This window comes from Hemiscyllium ocellatum, chromosome 21 (genome assembly GCF_020745735.1).
Source record: "Hemiscyllium ocellatum isolate sHemOce1 chromosome 21, sHemOce1.pat.X.cur, whole genome shotgun sequence".
Classification (NCBI taxonomy): Eukaryota; Metazoa; Chordata; class Chondrichthyes; order Orectolobiformes; family Hemiscylliidae; genus Hemiscyllium; species Hemiscyllium ocellatum.
The window spans coordinates 51,317,703-51,335,456 of record NC_083421.1 but is presented as its reverse complement, the minus strand read 5'-3'; the positions used below and the strand labels follow the sequence as shown (position 1 = coordinate 51,335,456).

General features: G+C 41.8%; 1 protein-coding gene across 2 annotated transcripts in view; it reads left to right on the top strand.

Moving 5' to 3' along the window:
- Window positions 1-10,471, top strand: part of LOC132825872 (TNF receptor-associated factor 2-like) — a 38,301-nt gene extending 27,830 nt beyond the window's left edge. For both annotated transcript variants that reach the window (XM_060841458.1, XM_060841457.1), the window contains 2 exons: window positions 6,045-6,193; window positions 7,471-10,471. In XM_060841458.1, the coding sequence (XP_060697441.1) occupies window positions 6,045-6,193; window positions 7,471-7,692 (371 nt within the window). In that variant the 3' untranslated portion in view covers window positions 7,693-10,471. The remainder of the gene's footprint in view (window positions 1-6,044; window positions 6,194-7,470) is intronic.
- Window positions 10,472-17,754: the final 7,283 nt, after the last annotated feature.

Genomic DNA, 17,754 nt, shown 5'->3' with positions numbered 1-17,754 from the left:
CCATAGTTCTAGATGACCATGAGGCTGCTCTCTGTCTCTCAAGATAACTAGTGGTGAGTTCAATCTGATGGTCACACACCTTAGACAAGAGGCAAAGTTGAGAAAGTGACTTCAGCTGGTAAAAGAATTGAACCCATGCTGTTGATACGATCACAAACCAGCCATCCAGTCAACTGAGTTGACCAAAAATAGAACAAATTAAATGATCTGTGCTACAATTTCCAGTGGTTCTTCTCTCTCTCTCCTTCTAGTAGGGGTCACTGGGCATCAATCAGGAGCAATTTCTCTTCTCTAATGCAGGATGCTTATGTCTATTGAGTTAAAAATCACACAACACCAGGTTATAGTCCAACAGGTTTAATTGGAAGCACACTAGCTTTCGGAGCGATGCTCCTTCATCAGGTGATAGTGGAGGGCTCGATCGTAACACAGAATTTATAGCAAAAATTTACAGTGTGATGTAACTGAAATTATACATTGAAAAATTGATTCTCTGTTAAGCCTTTCATCTGTTAGAAATACAGTGATAGTTTTACTTCTTTCATGTGTAAATCACAAAACCTTTTCTTAAAAGTTGCATTCTCGGGTTAGCCGTTAACAATGGTGATAGCTAGACAATATGTTGAAGGTGTTAGCCCCCTGTGTTCTCAGTCTATACCATGATGTTTAGATTGATTCTAATCTAAAAAGTGAGATAACAGAGTTTTACATAAATTCATGCAATTTTTGAGCTCAGAGTTCTACATGAATGTATGCAGCTTTTGAGCAAAGTGCAATGTAACTCTGCAAGTACAAATTCACCCCACAAAATATATGTGTGTGTGTGTGTGTGTGTGTGTGTGTCTGTCTGTCTGTCTGTCTGTCTGTCTGTCTGGGGTGGGGGTTGTGAGTGAGAGAAAGTGTGTGTGTGTGTGCAGTGAGCGCAGAGTGTCTTAAGTCTGTGAGGGGGTGCATGTGTGAGTGTGGGAGTGCATGTGTCTATAAGGGTGTGTGTGTGCGCCTGTGTGTGTGTGTGTGTAGTGCAGTTGTGGTCACCTGTAATGTGACATGAACCCAAGATCCTATTTGAGGCCTTCCCTATGGGTACCGAACTTAGCTGTCAGCCTCTGCTCAGCCACTTTTCTCTGCTGCCTGTCCCGAAGTCCACCTTGGAGGATGGTCACCGATTTACACATGTGATTTACACATGAAAGAAGTGAAACTATCACTCTATTCTAACAGATGAAAGGCTTAACAGACAATCAATTTTTCAATGTATAATTTCAGTTACATCACACTGTAAATTTTTGCTATAAATTCTGTGTTACGATCGATCCCTCCACTATCACCTGATGAAGGAGCATCTCTCCGAAAGCTAGTGTGCTTCCAATTAAACCTTTTTTACATTAGGTTACTCACTGTGTGGAAACAGGCCCTTCAGCCCAACGAGACCACACCGACGCACAACCCACACATACCTCTACCTTCACCCAACCTTACGGGCAATTTAGCATGGCCAATTCACCTAACCTGCACATTTTTGGACTGTGGGAGGAAACGAGAGCACCCGGAGGAAACCCACGCAGACACAGGGAGAATGTGCAAACTCCATACAGTCAGTTGCCTGAGTCGGGAATTGAACCCGGGTCTTTGGCGCTGTGAGGCAGCAGTGCTAACCACTGTGCCACCATGCCGCCCCTGTTGGGCTGTAACCTGGTGTTGTGTGATTTTTAACTTTGTACACCCCAGTCCAACACTGGCATCTCCAAATTATGTCTATTGACACTGTTAAGATTAACTAACTTTGCTTGCTTCAAGTAAAGATCCATCCTAGAGCCAAGTAAAAGATTTTCTATCTTAATCCACTATTTTTGATTTGTTTTTGTTTGGAGAACTTCAGTAAATATTAATAACCTTTCAAGACAGCCTGTCTTAATTGCCAAAACAAGAATGTTAATAATCTGAAGGACAACCCTTATTATTGCATTAAATGTTTATTCTACATGTTATTAGCATTTATCTCATGGCATTTCTCTCAAAGAATCAGTATGTCCTACACAGAAGTATTGTATCACGTAATGCTTAATGTAATATTATCAAGTGTACTTACGGAAGTGAAATTATCTCCTTATACTTTGGAAAGTAAATTTCTTGAGTTTTGACTTTGCTGCTCTGATGTCTTTATAGCAAAAAAAATTATTATTTATATATATCATTTTGAGCTTTTACTTTTTTAAAGTGATTGTGAATTTGTAGTTGGAGGAACTTATCTACTGTTTAAGAGGAAAGATATTTAGTTTGTCTTTTCTGTGATTCTTCTCATATGTCTAACGCTCTGATAAACCTGGACTTTAGTAGCACTGGAGTAAGCTCTAACGTGCTGACTTTAGGATTCCGGAGTTTGCTTGAACTTTGGCTAAGGTCCCATATTTTCACAGTAAAGCTTGACAGCCCTCAGCCTAAGGTCTGAGATCAGCTCTTGCATCATTTTTCACCAATGATGGTGTTCTCTCAGGAAAGAGACTTGATCATTGGAAGTACTAAGCAAGATATTCACAGTGTTTTTTATAGTGTTTAAATGTTTTGAGCCGCAAAAGGATGTATCATTGGACACACAACAGTTAATGAACTTCGATACAATCACTTAAGTCAAAGGCAAAAACATAGGAAGGATTGATGATTGTAATAATGATCACCGAGTGGTCAGAGCCCTGCAACTGTAACAAGACCACAAATGTTGACCTAGCTTTTAGCATCATGATAAAAGGTTTGGCACTTAGTCAGAGAGATGTACAGCATGGAAACAGACCCTTCAGTCCAACTTGTCCATGCCGACCAGATATACTAACCTAAACTAGTCCCATTTGCCAGCTCTTAGCCCATATCGTTCTAAACCCTTCCTATTCATTTTCCCATCCAGATGCCTTTTAAATGTTGTAATTTTACCAGCCTCCACTACTTCCTCTGGCAGTTCATTCAATACATGCACCACCTTCTGCTTGAAAAAGTTGCCCCTTACATCTTTTTATATCTTTCCCCTCTTACCCGAAACCCATGCCTGCTAGTTCTGGACTTTCCTGCCACAGGGAAATTACCTTGTCTATTTACCCTGTCCACACCCCTCAGATTTTATAAACATCTGTAAGGTCACCCCTCAGAACCCGAGGTTCCAGGGAAAACAGCCACAGCCTATTCTGCCTCTCCTTGTAGCTCAAATTTTCCCACCCTGGCAATATCCTTGCAAATCTTTTTTGAACCCTTTCAAGTTTCACACAGTATTCCAAAAGTGGCCTTACCAATGTCTTCTACAACTGCAACATGACCTCCCAACTCTTATACGCAATACTCTGACCAATAAAGGAAAGCATACTAAACACCTTCACTATCCTATCTACCTGTGACTCCAGTTTCAAGGAACTATGAACTTGCATTCCAAGGTCTCTTTGTTCTGCAACACCCCCCCGGACCTTACCATTAAGTGTACAGGTCCTGTCCTGATTTGCCTTTTCTGAAATGCAGCACCTCGCATTTATCTAAATTAAATTCCATCTGCCACTCCTCAGCCTATTGGCCCATCTGGACAAGATCCCATTGTACTCTGAGGTAATCTTCTTCGCTGTCCACTATACCTCCAATTTTGATTTAATCTACAAACTTACTAATATATCTCTTATGTTCGCATCTACATCATTTATATAAATGACAAAAGGCAGTGGACCTAGCACCGATTCTTGTGGTACTCCACTGATCACAGACCTCCAGTCTGAAAGGCACCCCTCAACCACTAACCTCTATCTTCTACTTTCAAGCCAGTTCAGTATCCAAATGGCTAGTTCTCCCTGTGTTCCATGAGATCTAACCTTGCTAACCAGTCTACCATGAGGAATCTTTTTGAATGTCTTACTGAAGTCCATGTAGATCACATCTACCACTCTGCCTCATTAATCTTCTTTGTTACTTCTTCAAAGAAAACTCGATCAAGTTTGTGAGACATGATTTCCCACGCACAAAGTCATGTTGACTATCTCTAATCAGTCCTTGCCATTCCAAATACATGTAAATCCTGTTCCTCAGGATTCCTTCCAACAACTTGCCCACCACTGACATCAGGCTCACTGGTCTATAGTTCCCTGGCTTTTCTTTACCTCTTTTAAACAGTGGCACCACGTTTGCCAACCTCTAGTCTTCTGGTACCTGCCTGTGACTACCGATAATATAAATATCTTAGCAGAAGGCCCAGCAATCACTTCTCTAGCTTCCCACAATTCTAGGGTACACCTGATCAGGTCCTGGGGATTTACCCATCTTTGCATTTCCAGTACCACCTTCTCTGTAATATGTTGTATAAGCTTCCAGTGTTACAATGACTTCAAAGCTTGACTCAAAATAATGACAGTAACCTTAAAGTAGGCAAAACATCCCATTAAATCCATCAAAATAAATGCTAATAAGACTTAAACCCAGGGTAATAGTTTCTGGGCCCTGAGAAAGTGGATTTAGAGCAGGAAGGAAACTAAATTAGGCAGGATTAAAGTAGACTAGGATATATGCCACCTCTTCCCATTTCTGCCTGAAATAAATTCTGGGTGGGAAGATCCAAGCTCAAACTTTTTGTACTGCTGCCAGTTAAGGCCCTTAATTGATCAACAAATGACCATGTAAGGGCCTCATCCTACCCGAGCTATAATTATTTCAACTTCAGGTGGGACGCTAAAGAGTCAACCTACCAAATCAGTAGATCCCCGTTAACTGGTTCAAGTGTAAAACTATCTGCAGAACTAAACTAGGCAGGCCATCAGTTGGAGGTTGGAGTTTGGGGGGGGGAGGGGGGTGGTCTTTCAAACTGCACTAATCTGTGCATTGAACAAGGACAAGGGGGAAGTCAGTCAGAAGCATCTCCTACCCTTGCTTTCCAATATGCTATAACAGAATGAGTTCCCTGACTGGGGTTGTTAATTTGGTCCAATTAGGGAGCCCTGGTTGACAGATAATAAAAGAAGTGTCAGCTGTTCAGGGAGAGGTGGGCACTGCAAGGAGTGGAGTGCATTATTTCACCCTCCAACTCTATTTTAATTTAATCCCTGTACTCCCCTTCACTGTTTGATCACACGCATTGCCCTTTGATGTGAAGGGCACTGCTTGTCAAAAAAAAATTGTTTAAAAAGTTGAAAAAAAGAATAAAAGAAGTGTCAAGAGATTCTGGCACACAGAGCTGACTCTGAAAAAGCAGTACTAGAGGAAAGGAGCTTTCATTAGCAAATACAGGGTTACTTGGTGATATAATACTGGCCTCTGGAGTTATTTCATGTTGCAGTTTTTAACAGATGTGCATATATCCCATAACATTGCCTATGGGGCATGGGACGAAAAATAAACAAGGGTGTTATGCCAAGCAGAGCATTGTTATATGCCCCATCATACCACTAGTACTCACTTGCAGCTGGGCCTTTTCATTTCCATTAATCTGAGTAAAAGAAGATTGTACAATGTGATGTCAATAGTATGACAATAAAATGTGACAACCCTGAAGTTCTAATGTAAGAATACTATTATGCTAACTAATTGTGCACAGAGGATATCCTCCTAGCATTGTTACCAGTTGAAAGTACTGATTCAATTATCTGACAGTTCTAAAAAAAATTATAACTCCTTATGCTATCAATTATTACCATCTGAATAAATGCTAGAATTGTATGAGAACTTGAATTACGAGGTGCTTGAGTTTTCTCTTGAGGCCTATTTTAGGCAGCAGGTTCATATCTGCTTTCTGTTCTGCTTCTTGAGGATCTATTTTACTTCTGCTGTGAACATTGGTCAAGAGGTACAGCATCATTACTATATATCTTCAGATAATTACCTCATCTTGTTCGCCACTGTCACTTTGTTATTGAAAATCTATTTTGAGCAGCATTTACAAATCTGGGGAGAACAGTCATCACTGTTTGTTGCATCTAGTCTAAGGGTTGTAAGCCACTCCACACAATCAGCTGATATGTTCATTGTACAAAAATATAATGTTAAGTGGATGATATATCTAAATGTGTTTATTCTCCATTATTTTGCAGAATTTTACCTTTACAAATATGGGTATAAGATGTGTCTTCGAATATATCTCAATGGCCATGGAGAAGCTCAAGGATCATATATTTCACTTTACTACATTTTGCTCAAGGGACAGTATGATGCTTTGATTCAGTGGCCTTTCAAAGAAAACGTAAGGAAACATGGAACCACACAAGCTTGTTTCTAAAAGCTACAGTGTAGGAATTCTTCTGCTGAAACTATTAGCTGGAGGAATTTCACCCCCAATTTGTTTCAATGTGAAAATATTATGACTTACAAATTTGAGTGTACCCCATCCATCTGCAAATGCAACCCAGCCATCTAGCATCCAATACTGTAAACAATGCAGAAAAATAGGTGTTCAGCGCCCATGACTGAAACTAGCATTTAGGCTGTTCACTATACCTGGCCCTCGAAGCAAAGTGATTTTCATCCTGCAACCCAGGAAATTGGAATGATTCTTGGTGAATAAAAACCAAAAGAATTGATGCTGTAAATCAGCAACAAAAACAGAAATTGCTGGAAAATCTCAGCAGGCCTGGCAGCATCTGTGGAGAGGAATCAGAGTTAACATTTCAGGTCAAGTGATCCTTCCTCAGAATCCAGTTCCCAAAACTGGGAACATTAACCCGAAATATTTAACTTTGATTTCTCTCCATACATGCTGCCAGACCTTGGTGAAACAAGTTTTCTCTTGAGGAATGCATTTACATCAGAGATGTTGGTGCTTTTGGTGCCATATTGGCAATGGGCATTGATCATGAGGCCTTGAAGTCTCTGGCTATTCAGGGCCATGGCACATCTTTTCACACCATCAAGCCTCAAACAGTGTCCTATGAAATGTGAAGACTGCAAAGCTGACTGTACTATTGACTTTATTGCAGCTATACTCATGAAAGACAAATCAACAACACTTGCATTTACTTTTGTATTTTTATAACAAAGAAACACATGATAAATGTTGAGATTAAGACAGGTGATTAAATCTTGACTGGAAGAGTCTGGATTTAAGATGCTTTTTCAAAGATGGTTCAGGATGAAGAGGATTAGAAAAAAAAGTTCCAGAGAGTCTGATGGTACATTTTGATGATCATGACAATTGGAAAGGACTGATTAAACTAAAAATTTAATATTTTAAAAGTTTTCTTCCCTCAATCATTCCTGACTCAATCTGCCTGGGAAAAATGAGCAAGGGAAAATCCAGAATGATTCCTTGAGGTAGTAAAACATCTATTGCAGCAGAAGTGCACATTTCTACAGCTAATTTGTTCCTCAAATGGAAACATTTTTACTAATTTTTCACAGTTGAGATAGCAGACAGTGGATTAATCCTTATGGCCTGGCATTTTCTGGCCTTTGTTATTGTTTTTTAATAAATAAATTCAGACAACAGTTTCAGTTCAGATTGTGTCCATTTTTTTTTGTCAGATGAAACTTGCTTTACTGAACCAGAGAGATCGACAGCAGTCCATTCTGAAGATCTACGTTCCAAATGAGCACGACTCAGCTTTACAGAGGCCTGGAGAAACTGTGAATGCACCACATGGCTTTGCCATGTTTGTGACCTTGACTGAATTCAACCAACGCTTCTCTGAGTTTGTGGCTGGTGATGAAATGTTTGTGGGTGCAGAAGCCATCACAGTAGATTGATTATTAAGTTATATATTAAAAGGAGTCCATGATATTGATGTTAGGTGACACAATTAGTACTTATCACCACATGGGTAAAATTTGCTATATAAAGTATGCGACTTTGCCACCTGCTCTTTTCTCACAACAGACTTGGAGATCAAGATATAGTCACAGACAAATAAGTGACAAGACATTAACAAAGCATTTTAGATTGAACAATTATGTATTTCAGGGTTTAAAATGAGGAAGGTGTTCATAATATATTATTGGTATAACTCCTTCAGCTGGAAGATCAACAGGTTTCGGACGGCCCAGAGAGCGTCTTTCACCGAGTTGATGATCCTCCAGGCACAGTTGATGTTCATCTCGGTGTGCGTCCCAGGGAACAGACTGTAGAGCACGGAGTCCCGCGTCACGGCGCTGCTCGGGATGAACCTCGACAAACACCACTGCATTCCTCTCCAGACGTCTTCTGCGTAGGCACATTTCAGAAGGAGGTGTGTGACAGTCTCGTTCCCCCCTGCAGCCGCTTCGAGGGCAGCATGCGGTGTGGCTGAGAGTCCGGGCATGCATAAAGGATCTCACAGGCAGAGCCCTTCTCACCACCAGCCAAGCCATGTCTTGGTGCTTGTTGGAAAGTTCTGGCGATGAGGCATTCTGCCAAATGGCTTTGACAGTCTGCTCAGGGAACTGCTCGATAGGATCGGCCCTCTCCTTTTCCCGAAGGGTCTCAAGGACACTACGTGCTGACCACTTCCTGATGGACTTGTGGTCAAAGGTGTTTTTCTTCATAAACTTCTCCATGAAGGACAGGTGATATGGAATGGTCCAACTACTCGGAGCATTCTGTAGAAGCAAGGCCAGGCCCATCCTTTGCAACACCGGGGACAGGTAGAACCTCAGTACGTAGTGACACTTGGTGTTTGCATACCAGGGATCCACGCACAGCTTGATGCAGCCACACACAAAGGTGGCCATCAGGTTGAGGGTGGCATTGGATGTATTTTTTCCCCTGTTGCCCAGATCTTTGTACAGCGAGTCCCTTCAGACCTGGTCCATCTTTGACCTCCATATAAACTGGAAGATGACCCAGGTGACTGCATCGGCACAGGTTCTGGGAATAGGCCAGACCTTTGCCACGTATAATAGCAATGACAGTGCCTCACACCTGATGACCAGGTTTTTTCCCGCGATGGAGAGCGACCATAGCTTCCATCTGCCCAGTTTCTGCTTCACTTTGCTGATATGCTCCTCCCAAGACTTGGCGCACGCCCCAGCCCCCCTGAACCAAATACCCAGCACCCGGTCTTGACGGTGAAGGGGATCGAGGATTGGTCGGCCCAGTTCCCGAAGAGTATAGCCTCGCTCTTGCCTTGATTTATCTTGGCCCCCGAGGCCCGTTCGAACTGGCCACATATGCACATGAATCTGCACACGGATCAGAGCATCCATGTACAGGGAGGCCTTAACCTGTAGGCCCCCGCTGCCAGGAATAGTCACCCCTCTCAGGCTCGCATCCTTCCTGATGGACTCGGCAAATGGCTCTATGCAGCACACAAACAAGGCAAGAGAGAGAAGGCAGCCCTGCCTGACTCCAGATCTGACTGGGAAGCTATCTGATTCCCACCCATTGATTGAGACTGCACTGACTATGTTGGTGTAGAGCAGTCTGATCCAATTGCAGATTCCCTCCCCAAAGCCCATTTTGGAGAAAACATCTCTCATATACCGGTGTAATATCCTGTCAAAGGCTTTCTACAGGCTGATCAGGCAGGTGACCAACCCTCTGTCCTGCACGTAGGCAATCGTATCCCTGAGGAGTGCGAGACTCTCAGCGATCTTCCTGCCCAGTACAGCACAGGTTTGGTCAGGGTGAATCACTGATCCCAGAGCAGACCTGACCCAGTTGGCGATTACCTTTGACAGAATTTTGTAATCCACATTCAACAGTGAGATTGATCTCCAATTTTTGAGTTCCTCCCTCTCCCCCTTCCGTTTGTAGATGAGGGTGATGATGCCTTTCCTCATGGATTCACTCATGGTACCTGCTCGAAGCGTACTGACATACACCTCCAGCAGGTCCTGGCCAATCAAGTCCCACAGAGCTCAATCTGTGCTTCATGTTTAGAGGAAGGAGAGGCTGTAGGAAGAGGGGAAATTGGGTGATGCATGCTTTGGACATTGCACATCTGATTCCCAGCTTTAGTTAACCCTTTTTGCATTAAGCTGAGAAGCTAGTTCAATATCAGATATTCAAGCGTAAGAAATACAGGAACATTCTGTCTGTTTGAGAGTGCATTAATAAACCTATGACATTATTTCAGTAAGACTAAACAGCTTTCCTGCCCAACACTTCCCTCAAGCACCATCACCAGAATGCAGATTAGTTCTTCATGACAAAACTGTCATTGGGACTTTTTCGTGTGAGCAATATTTGCAAAAAATATTCAGTGCTCTTCAAAGTCATTGCCTTTGCATTGTTTTGGGTAGAAATGAGAGCTGTGATAAGGTGCCATATAATGGAAGTCCCTGTTATGATGTAATATCACAGAAATTGCATGCTACAACTCTATGCCAACATGTCACAGAAAGACTTCTGGAAAATGAGACCTTTGTTCTCTGCTGATTTACTTCAGGAGAGATAGAGAAGGTTGATCAGGCTTAGGTTTGTCATTCTTATTGTTTTCTTTATCACATTGTTCTCATCTTGATGTCAACAGCAACTTTTAACTGTCTGAAGAATAATTCTCTAAAAGCTATAAAAGAAAATGTTTTCCAAACGAGGTAGCATTTTAACTGAAACTGTTATGTTTTTAATTTGCTGCTGCTGGACCATTCTATGTAGCACCAATAAAAACATGTTAAATTGAGCATATCACTTGCACCAGGGGTTATTTGTTCATTTCACACCAACTAATTTCTTAGTTGCCATTATTTCAAAAATGCATTCTTCTTTTAAGAATCATTTCAACTTTTGTTTTATATTAGGATGTTGGCGGCTTTGGAAGGTTTTAAGGAGAGGCTGGATTGGCTAGGACTTTTTGTGTTGCATAAGAGGTTGAGTAGTGACCTTATAGAGATTTATTAAATCATGAGAGGTATAAATAAGGTGAATGGCAGATATCTTTTCACTCGGGTGGAGGATTTCAAACTAGTGGCCATATTTTTAAGATGAGAGGAGAAAAATTTTAAAAAGACACAAGGGGCAACTTTCTTTGACACAGAGTGGTTCATATGTGGAATGAACTTCCAAAGGAAATGATGGATACATGTACAGTTACAACGTTAAAAAGACATTTAGATAAGTACATGAATAAGAAATGTTTGGAAGGATATGGGCCAGAGCCAGCAGGTGGGACTAGTTTAGTTTGGGACTATGGTTAGCATGGATTAGATTAGACTTACAGTGTGGAAACAGGCCCTTCGGCCCAACAAGTCCACACCGACCCGCCGAAGCGAAACCCACCCATACCCCTACATTTACCCCTTACCTAACACTACGGGCAATTTATCCTGGCCAATTCACCTGACCCGCACATCTTTGGACTGTGGGAGGAAACCGGAGCATCCGGAGGAAACCCACGCAGACACGGGGAGAATGTGCAAACTCCACACAGTCAGTTGCCTGAGTCGGGAATTGAACCCGGGTCTCCGGCGCTGTGAGGCAGCAGTGCTAACCACTGTGCCACCGTGCCGTACTGTAGTCTGTTTTGAATTACCTCCCTGTGAATTTAATAGGACATAATTTAATTCTCAAACAATAATCAATTTCCTTAAACTAAAATTGAGCAAACCTACTGCAATTACTATAAATAAAAAGAAAAGGTGCCAGAAATACTCAGTAGGTCAGGAATATATCTGGTAAGAAAGAAATTTCACTTTTAGCTGCAGATGGTGCTGAATATGTCCAGAATTTTCTGCCTTTAGATTTCCAGTAACCAGAGCATTTTCTTTTGGTGTTGTAGGAATTTGTTATGCAGTGGGAATTAATGAAATATAAATTTACCATTGATTTAAAGAGGAGCAGGGAACAAGAGAAGTCAGTTTTGTGAGGGAGCATGTTCCAGGGCAGCTGAATAAATAGAGGCTGTGGCTTCTCAGCCTTTGGTTAAGATCAAGTGTAAGTTTGAAGTTGCGAGTCATCATACAATTTTGAGATCAACACTGGATCATTGTTGGTCATTGGAGAATCGTCAGTTGAGCTGAGCAGCTACTGATGGATCTTTATGCTGGCTTCAGCTTAACACCAATTCAGTACACAGTCAACCAGAGATATGAACATCACAACTAAGCCCAGGCCAGGGTGTCTGGAACAGTCAGGTTGCTAAGCTGGGGTTGTAAAAAGTTAAAGTGATATCAGGAAAATCATGAGTTGATTATTGCTGAGCAGCAGCTGTGTTCAACTCCAGTAAATTTGAAAAATATAAATTTCTAAACTGGCACAGGGCAAGAAAGAATTTATAGGCTTAGGAAAGGGAGCTGATTTGTGAGTAAAGGTGAACAGTTCCTACTTTGTGCTAATCTTCAGTTTATAGTTAATAGTACCAGACTAAGGTTAAAGTGAGTTAAGTGATTTAAAACTTTAAAATGAGAGCATGGCAGGACAGTTCAACCGTGCAGAATGCCCATCCTGTGCAACTTCTCATGATCTGGACAAGCCCGTGTGTAGGAAGTGTTACTGGATGCACAAAGCTTGAACATTCAGGTTTCAGAGTTCGAATGGTGGAGTGCATCCATGAGGTACAGAACTTTGTAACCATTTCTCTGACTGTGCTATCCACAAACAGACAGCCAGGGAATGGGTGACCACCATGCAGTCCATGAATACCTGGCAGATTGTTTAGGAGTCCCCAGAGGTCCTGCTTACTAACCAGTTTCCCATCCTGGATATCAGTGAAGGTGATTGACCTTTGGAAGACTGCAGCAAGCACCAAGCCCGTAGAACTAGATGTGGCCCAGCTGTACGTGAGGGGAGGAAGAACAGCAGAAGTGCATTATAGAGAGATGATCTTTAGTTAGGATAAAGGAGCCTCCAAGATTTTGTTACCTCCTTGGTGTAAGGGTGATGTCACAGATTACTGCAAGCCATTCTTCTGGGGAGGTCAAACACCTAGAATTTGTGGTCGATGTCAGGTGTGCTTCTGAAATCGGAATTTCAGGAGTTAGGTAGAAAATTAGTAAACAGGACTTCTCCAGATTATTCTATGTGCAACATGTAAGTCAGTACAGAATGAGGGAGGTGTGACAGATGAATGCATGGCTGAAAAGATGCAGGACAGAGGGCTTTAGATTCCTGGGACTAGCTGTAGGTGAGATGGGCACCTGTACAAGCGTGGATGGCTGTATCTGAACTGAGTATTTGAAAGGGGGTATTGTTAGTGTTTTTTGCAAGGTTTTAAACTAACTCAAAAAGGATGTGGAAACCAGGAGAGAATATTAAAAAGTAATATCAGGGTTTACAAAATGCTGGGACAAGCAGATAACACCAAGATAGAGAATAAGCAGATTGATAGGTGAAGTTGAAGTAAGGGAGAATGTAATGAAGTCTAAATCAGTATTACAATGCACATCTATGAATGCACGGACTATATAGTCAATAAGATTGGGAGTTACAGGCACTGATTGCCTTGTAGATCATGATTTTGTGGAAATAATGGAGATTTTGCTCAAAGAATGGCAGGTCTGGGTGTTGAATAATCCTGGTTAAAGGTATTCAGAAAATTTAGAAAAGAAAAGTAAGGGGGGTCATATTTTTTGTTAAGGAGAGCATTGACATACTGGAGCAGAAAGCTGTTTTAGATGATTCAAGGCATATTGATTTGACTAGAGCTATGGAGTAAGAAGCTTGCAATTTCATTGCTCAGTGTGATATTTCCACTAACAAACTTAAACATCACACAACACCAGCTTATAGTCCAACAGGTTTAATTGAAAGCGCTAGCTTTCAGAGCACCGCTCCTTCATCAGGTGGTTGTAGAGGACACAATTGTAAGACACAAAATTTATAGCAAAAGTTTACAGTGTGGTGTAACTGAAATTATACATCGAAAACTACAAACAGTCAAGGTATTTTTCAATGTATAATTTCAGTTACATCACACTGTAAACCTTTGCTATTAAGTCTGTCTTACAATTGTGTACTCTTCAACCACCTGATGAAGGAGTGGCACTCCGAAAGCTAGTGCTTTCAATTAAACCTGTTGGACTATAAGCTGGTGTTGTGTGATTTTAACTTTGTACACCCCAGTCCAACAGCGGCATCTCCAAATCATTTCCACTAACAGGTACTGAAGAATATAGAGGAACAAATTTACAAGGAAATTACAGAGAGGTGTAAACATCATGGAGTAGTTACAGTGGGGGACTTTAATTACCAGGATATTGTTTGAGATAGAGGTCATTTAAGGAACAGTAAGGATCAGCTTTCCCAGATTGTGTTTAGGAGAATTTCCTTCAGCATTCTGTGTCCAGTCCAGCAAGAAAGAAGGTATTGTTAGAACCAGTACTTAGGAATGAGGTGGGACCAAGTAGGTCAAGTCAGTGAGGAACGTTTAGTGGATAGTGATCATTGTGAAATAAGGTTTAGGATGATAGTGAAAAATAACATTGGCCAATCCAGAATAAGAATAATCAACTTGTGGACAGCAGACTTCGAGGGGGCAAGGACAGAGCGGAGCTGGATAGACTGCAATCAAAGATTAGCAGAAAAAACAATAGGTAAACATTAGGCTATCTTGACAGATGTGATGATATGGGCACAGTTAAGATTTATTCCCTTAACAGGGAGAGGTGGGACAAAAAATTCCAGAGCTCCCAGGAAGACAAAGGAGAAACTGTTCCCACTTCTAAATAGATTGAGAATCAAAGAATACAGTAAGTGTTCTGCAAAAGTAGCAAAGGCAAGGTAAGAAGAAATCCTTTGACACAGCAAGTAATTAGGGTCTGGAATGCACTGCCAAAAAGTGTGCTGGAGATTGATTCAATTGATGTGCTGAAGGGGTGACTGAATAATTATATAAACTGAAACAATGTGCAGGGTTCTGAGGAAAAGCCAAGAGATTTGCACTAAACTAAAATGTTAGGAAACTGGTACAGACTTGATAAGACAAATGGCCTCTTTCTGCACTGTAACGATTCCATCATTCTGTGAATGATAGAGACAAAAAAACCGAGCATATCATTTGAAAACAAGTAACAAGGGAAATTTCCAATCTATTTAAGTACCAAGAGTCAGATCTGGCACGACTAGTCAAGGTTTGTTATTCAGAGCATGTGACAACAATAATACAGGGGATGAGAGGGGGATCACTCCACCATCCCCAACATTAGACTGGTACCAAAATAATTGCCCTGATGAGAGTCACAACCTCCAATATTAGAATCCATAGTGGAATTCTAATTTCAATAATTTTGGACTTTTCCCACCAGTTGTTTGCTTCATGAAAGATGGGTAATGAATGAATTCTGCTTTTGATGAATATGTTCATCTCTTGGCTTGAGTCATTGGGACTTTCTTTACTTTTGAAACCCTGGTGACTTCAAAATTATTACCTTTTGGAATTTGCATTAAATGATCTAAAATACAACTACTAAAGTGTTGTCTGTCTTGATTGTTGGGTTAAATGGTACACAATTAAGAGATGAATTTATGGCTCTATTTAAATAATGTTCGTGTAATCCAGTGAAATATTTGTTGTCACTCTCAAAGTTTACCATTTTCAGCCTCATCCTTACAAATTGCTTGTCTATGTAAGATGTACAGCATGACTTTTCAAAAGAAATTATTTCTACATTCCAGAAAAATACCTGCATTGAATTGGCTCACTGACATCCAGCATAATAAAGCAGGCGGTTTAACTAAATCCATCTGTATTAAGTTAGAAATTCAGTTCAGATTGTACCACCAGTGTCAGTTAGGTGTTGGTGAGATGGTTTGTAAACTAGTAAAACTGTGGATCTAGTTCATGGCATGGATATAACCACCTTGACATGTTATACAACAGCAGTGTTGCAGATATCGTGCCAATTGTACCCATGCAGTGTTTTAGCATTTCTAGCAATGGCTTATTTTCTGAAACAAAAACAGAAATTGTTGGGAAAACTCAGCAAGCCTGGCATCTTCTGTAGGGAAAAATCAGAGTTAATGTTTCAAGTCCAGCGACACTTCTTCAGAATTGATTGTAGCTAGGAAAAGGAGGGTATGTATGCTAAATGTGAGGGTGGGGGAGGAGGGGAGTAAACAACAGATGGAGCTGGTGCCCAGAAAGACAGAAATAGTTGCAAAAACAAAGGAATGGGTAAAGGTCAGCCTGTGAGAATGAATATTTGCATATGGGGTCCAATAATCAGTTCCGAAGAAAGGTCGCTGGACCCAAATTGTTACCTCTGCTTTCTCTCCACGGATGCTGCTAGACGTGCTGAGGTTTTCCAGCAATTTCTGTTTTTTAAAGTTGATTTCCAGCATCTACAATTCTTTGATTCTTTTTGCTTATTTTCTGATCCCTGCACTATTAACATTTGAGCTGTCCAACATTTTCTCATTAATATTGTCCTCTTCCTCATCTTAGAATCAACACAGAATCAGCTGATGTATGTTCCAATGATACCTAGCTCTACTTTCAACCACCTCTTGATTCAAAGAATTGCCAAAAAGCTGGTCCAACATCTTGAAATGTTATGCTCTTTTGCTCAAGTTCTCACTTTAATTGGGGTAAATCTGTGCTATATATGACGGACCGGGGGGTTTTGTCCTGGTGGTGATTGGAGGGGCGGGGCTCAAGGCCGGAGGAGCAGAAAGTGGAGGAGATGGAGTGGAGAGCATCGTCGATCACGTCTGAGGGGAAACACTATTGGTCCTCACCTATCACCCCACCAACCTCCATATACATCAAATCATCCGTTGTCATTTCCGCCACTTTCAAACGGACCCCACCACCAGGGATATATTTCCCTCCCCTCCCCTATCAGTGTTCCAAAAAGACCACTCCCTCCGTGACTCCCTTGTCAGGTCCACACCCCCCACCAACCCAACCTCCACTCCTGGCACCTTCCCCTGCAACCGCAAGAAATGCAAAACTTGCATCCACATCTCCCCCCTTACTTCCCTCCAAGGCCCCAAGGGATCCTTTCATATCCGCCAGAAATTCACCTGCAACTCCACACACATCATTTACTGCATCCGCTGCTCCCAATGTGGCCTCCACTATATTGGGGAGACAGGCCGCCTACTTGTGGAACATTTCAGAGAACACCTCTGGGACACCCGGACCAACCAACTCAACCACCCCGTGGCTCAACACTTCAACTCCCCCTCCCACTCCACCAAGGACATGCAGGTCCTTGGACTCCTCCATCGCCAGACCATAGCAACACAACGGCTGGAGGAAGAGTGCCTCATCTTCTGCCTAGGAACCCTCCAACCACAGGGATGAACTCAGATTTCTCCAGTTTCCTAATTTCCCCTCCCCCCACCTTGTCTCAGTCCCAACCCTCGAACTCAGCACCACCTTCCTAACCTGCAATCTTCTTCCTGACCTCTCCGCGCCCACCCCCACTCCGGCCTATCACCCTCACCTTAACCTCCTTCCACCTATCGCATTTCCAACGCCCCTCCCCAAGTCCCTCCTCCCTACTTTTATCTTAGCCTGCTTGGCACACTTTCCTCATTCCTGAAGAAAGGCTCATTCATGCCTGAAACGTCGATTCTCCTACTCCTTGGATGCTGCCTGACCTGCTGCGCTTTTCCAGCAACACATTTTCAGTTCTGATCTCCAGCATCTGCAGTCTTCACTTTCTCCTATATATGGCATAGGTGATTGTTATTTTATTTATGTCTCTTCCAAGACAGATGGCAGATCATTCTGCCCTCATATGTTCCAGATTTATTAGCATTCAGTCTTTAAAGTATTTCTGGAGTACATGTATTAACATACAAGGAAAGCCATGTTTTTGTCTCCACATAATTCTCAACAGTCAAGAGCAACTCCCAGGTCTGCAACTGTTCTCAAATCAAATTTAGTGAGGCTATCTCATTGATTTCAATATTTCATAGTTTGCTATGCTTAATAAAATGGTTTCGGA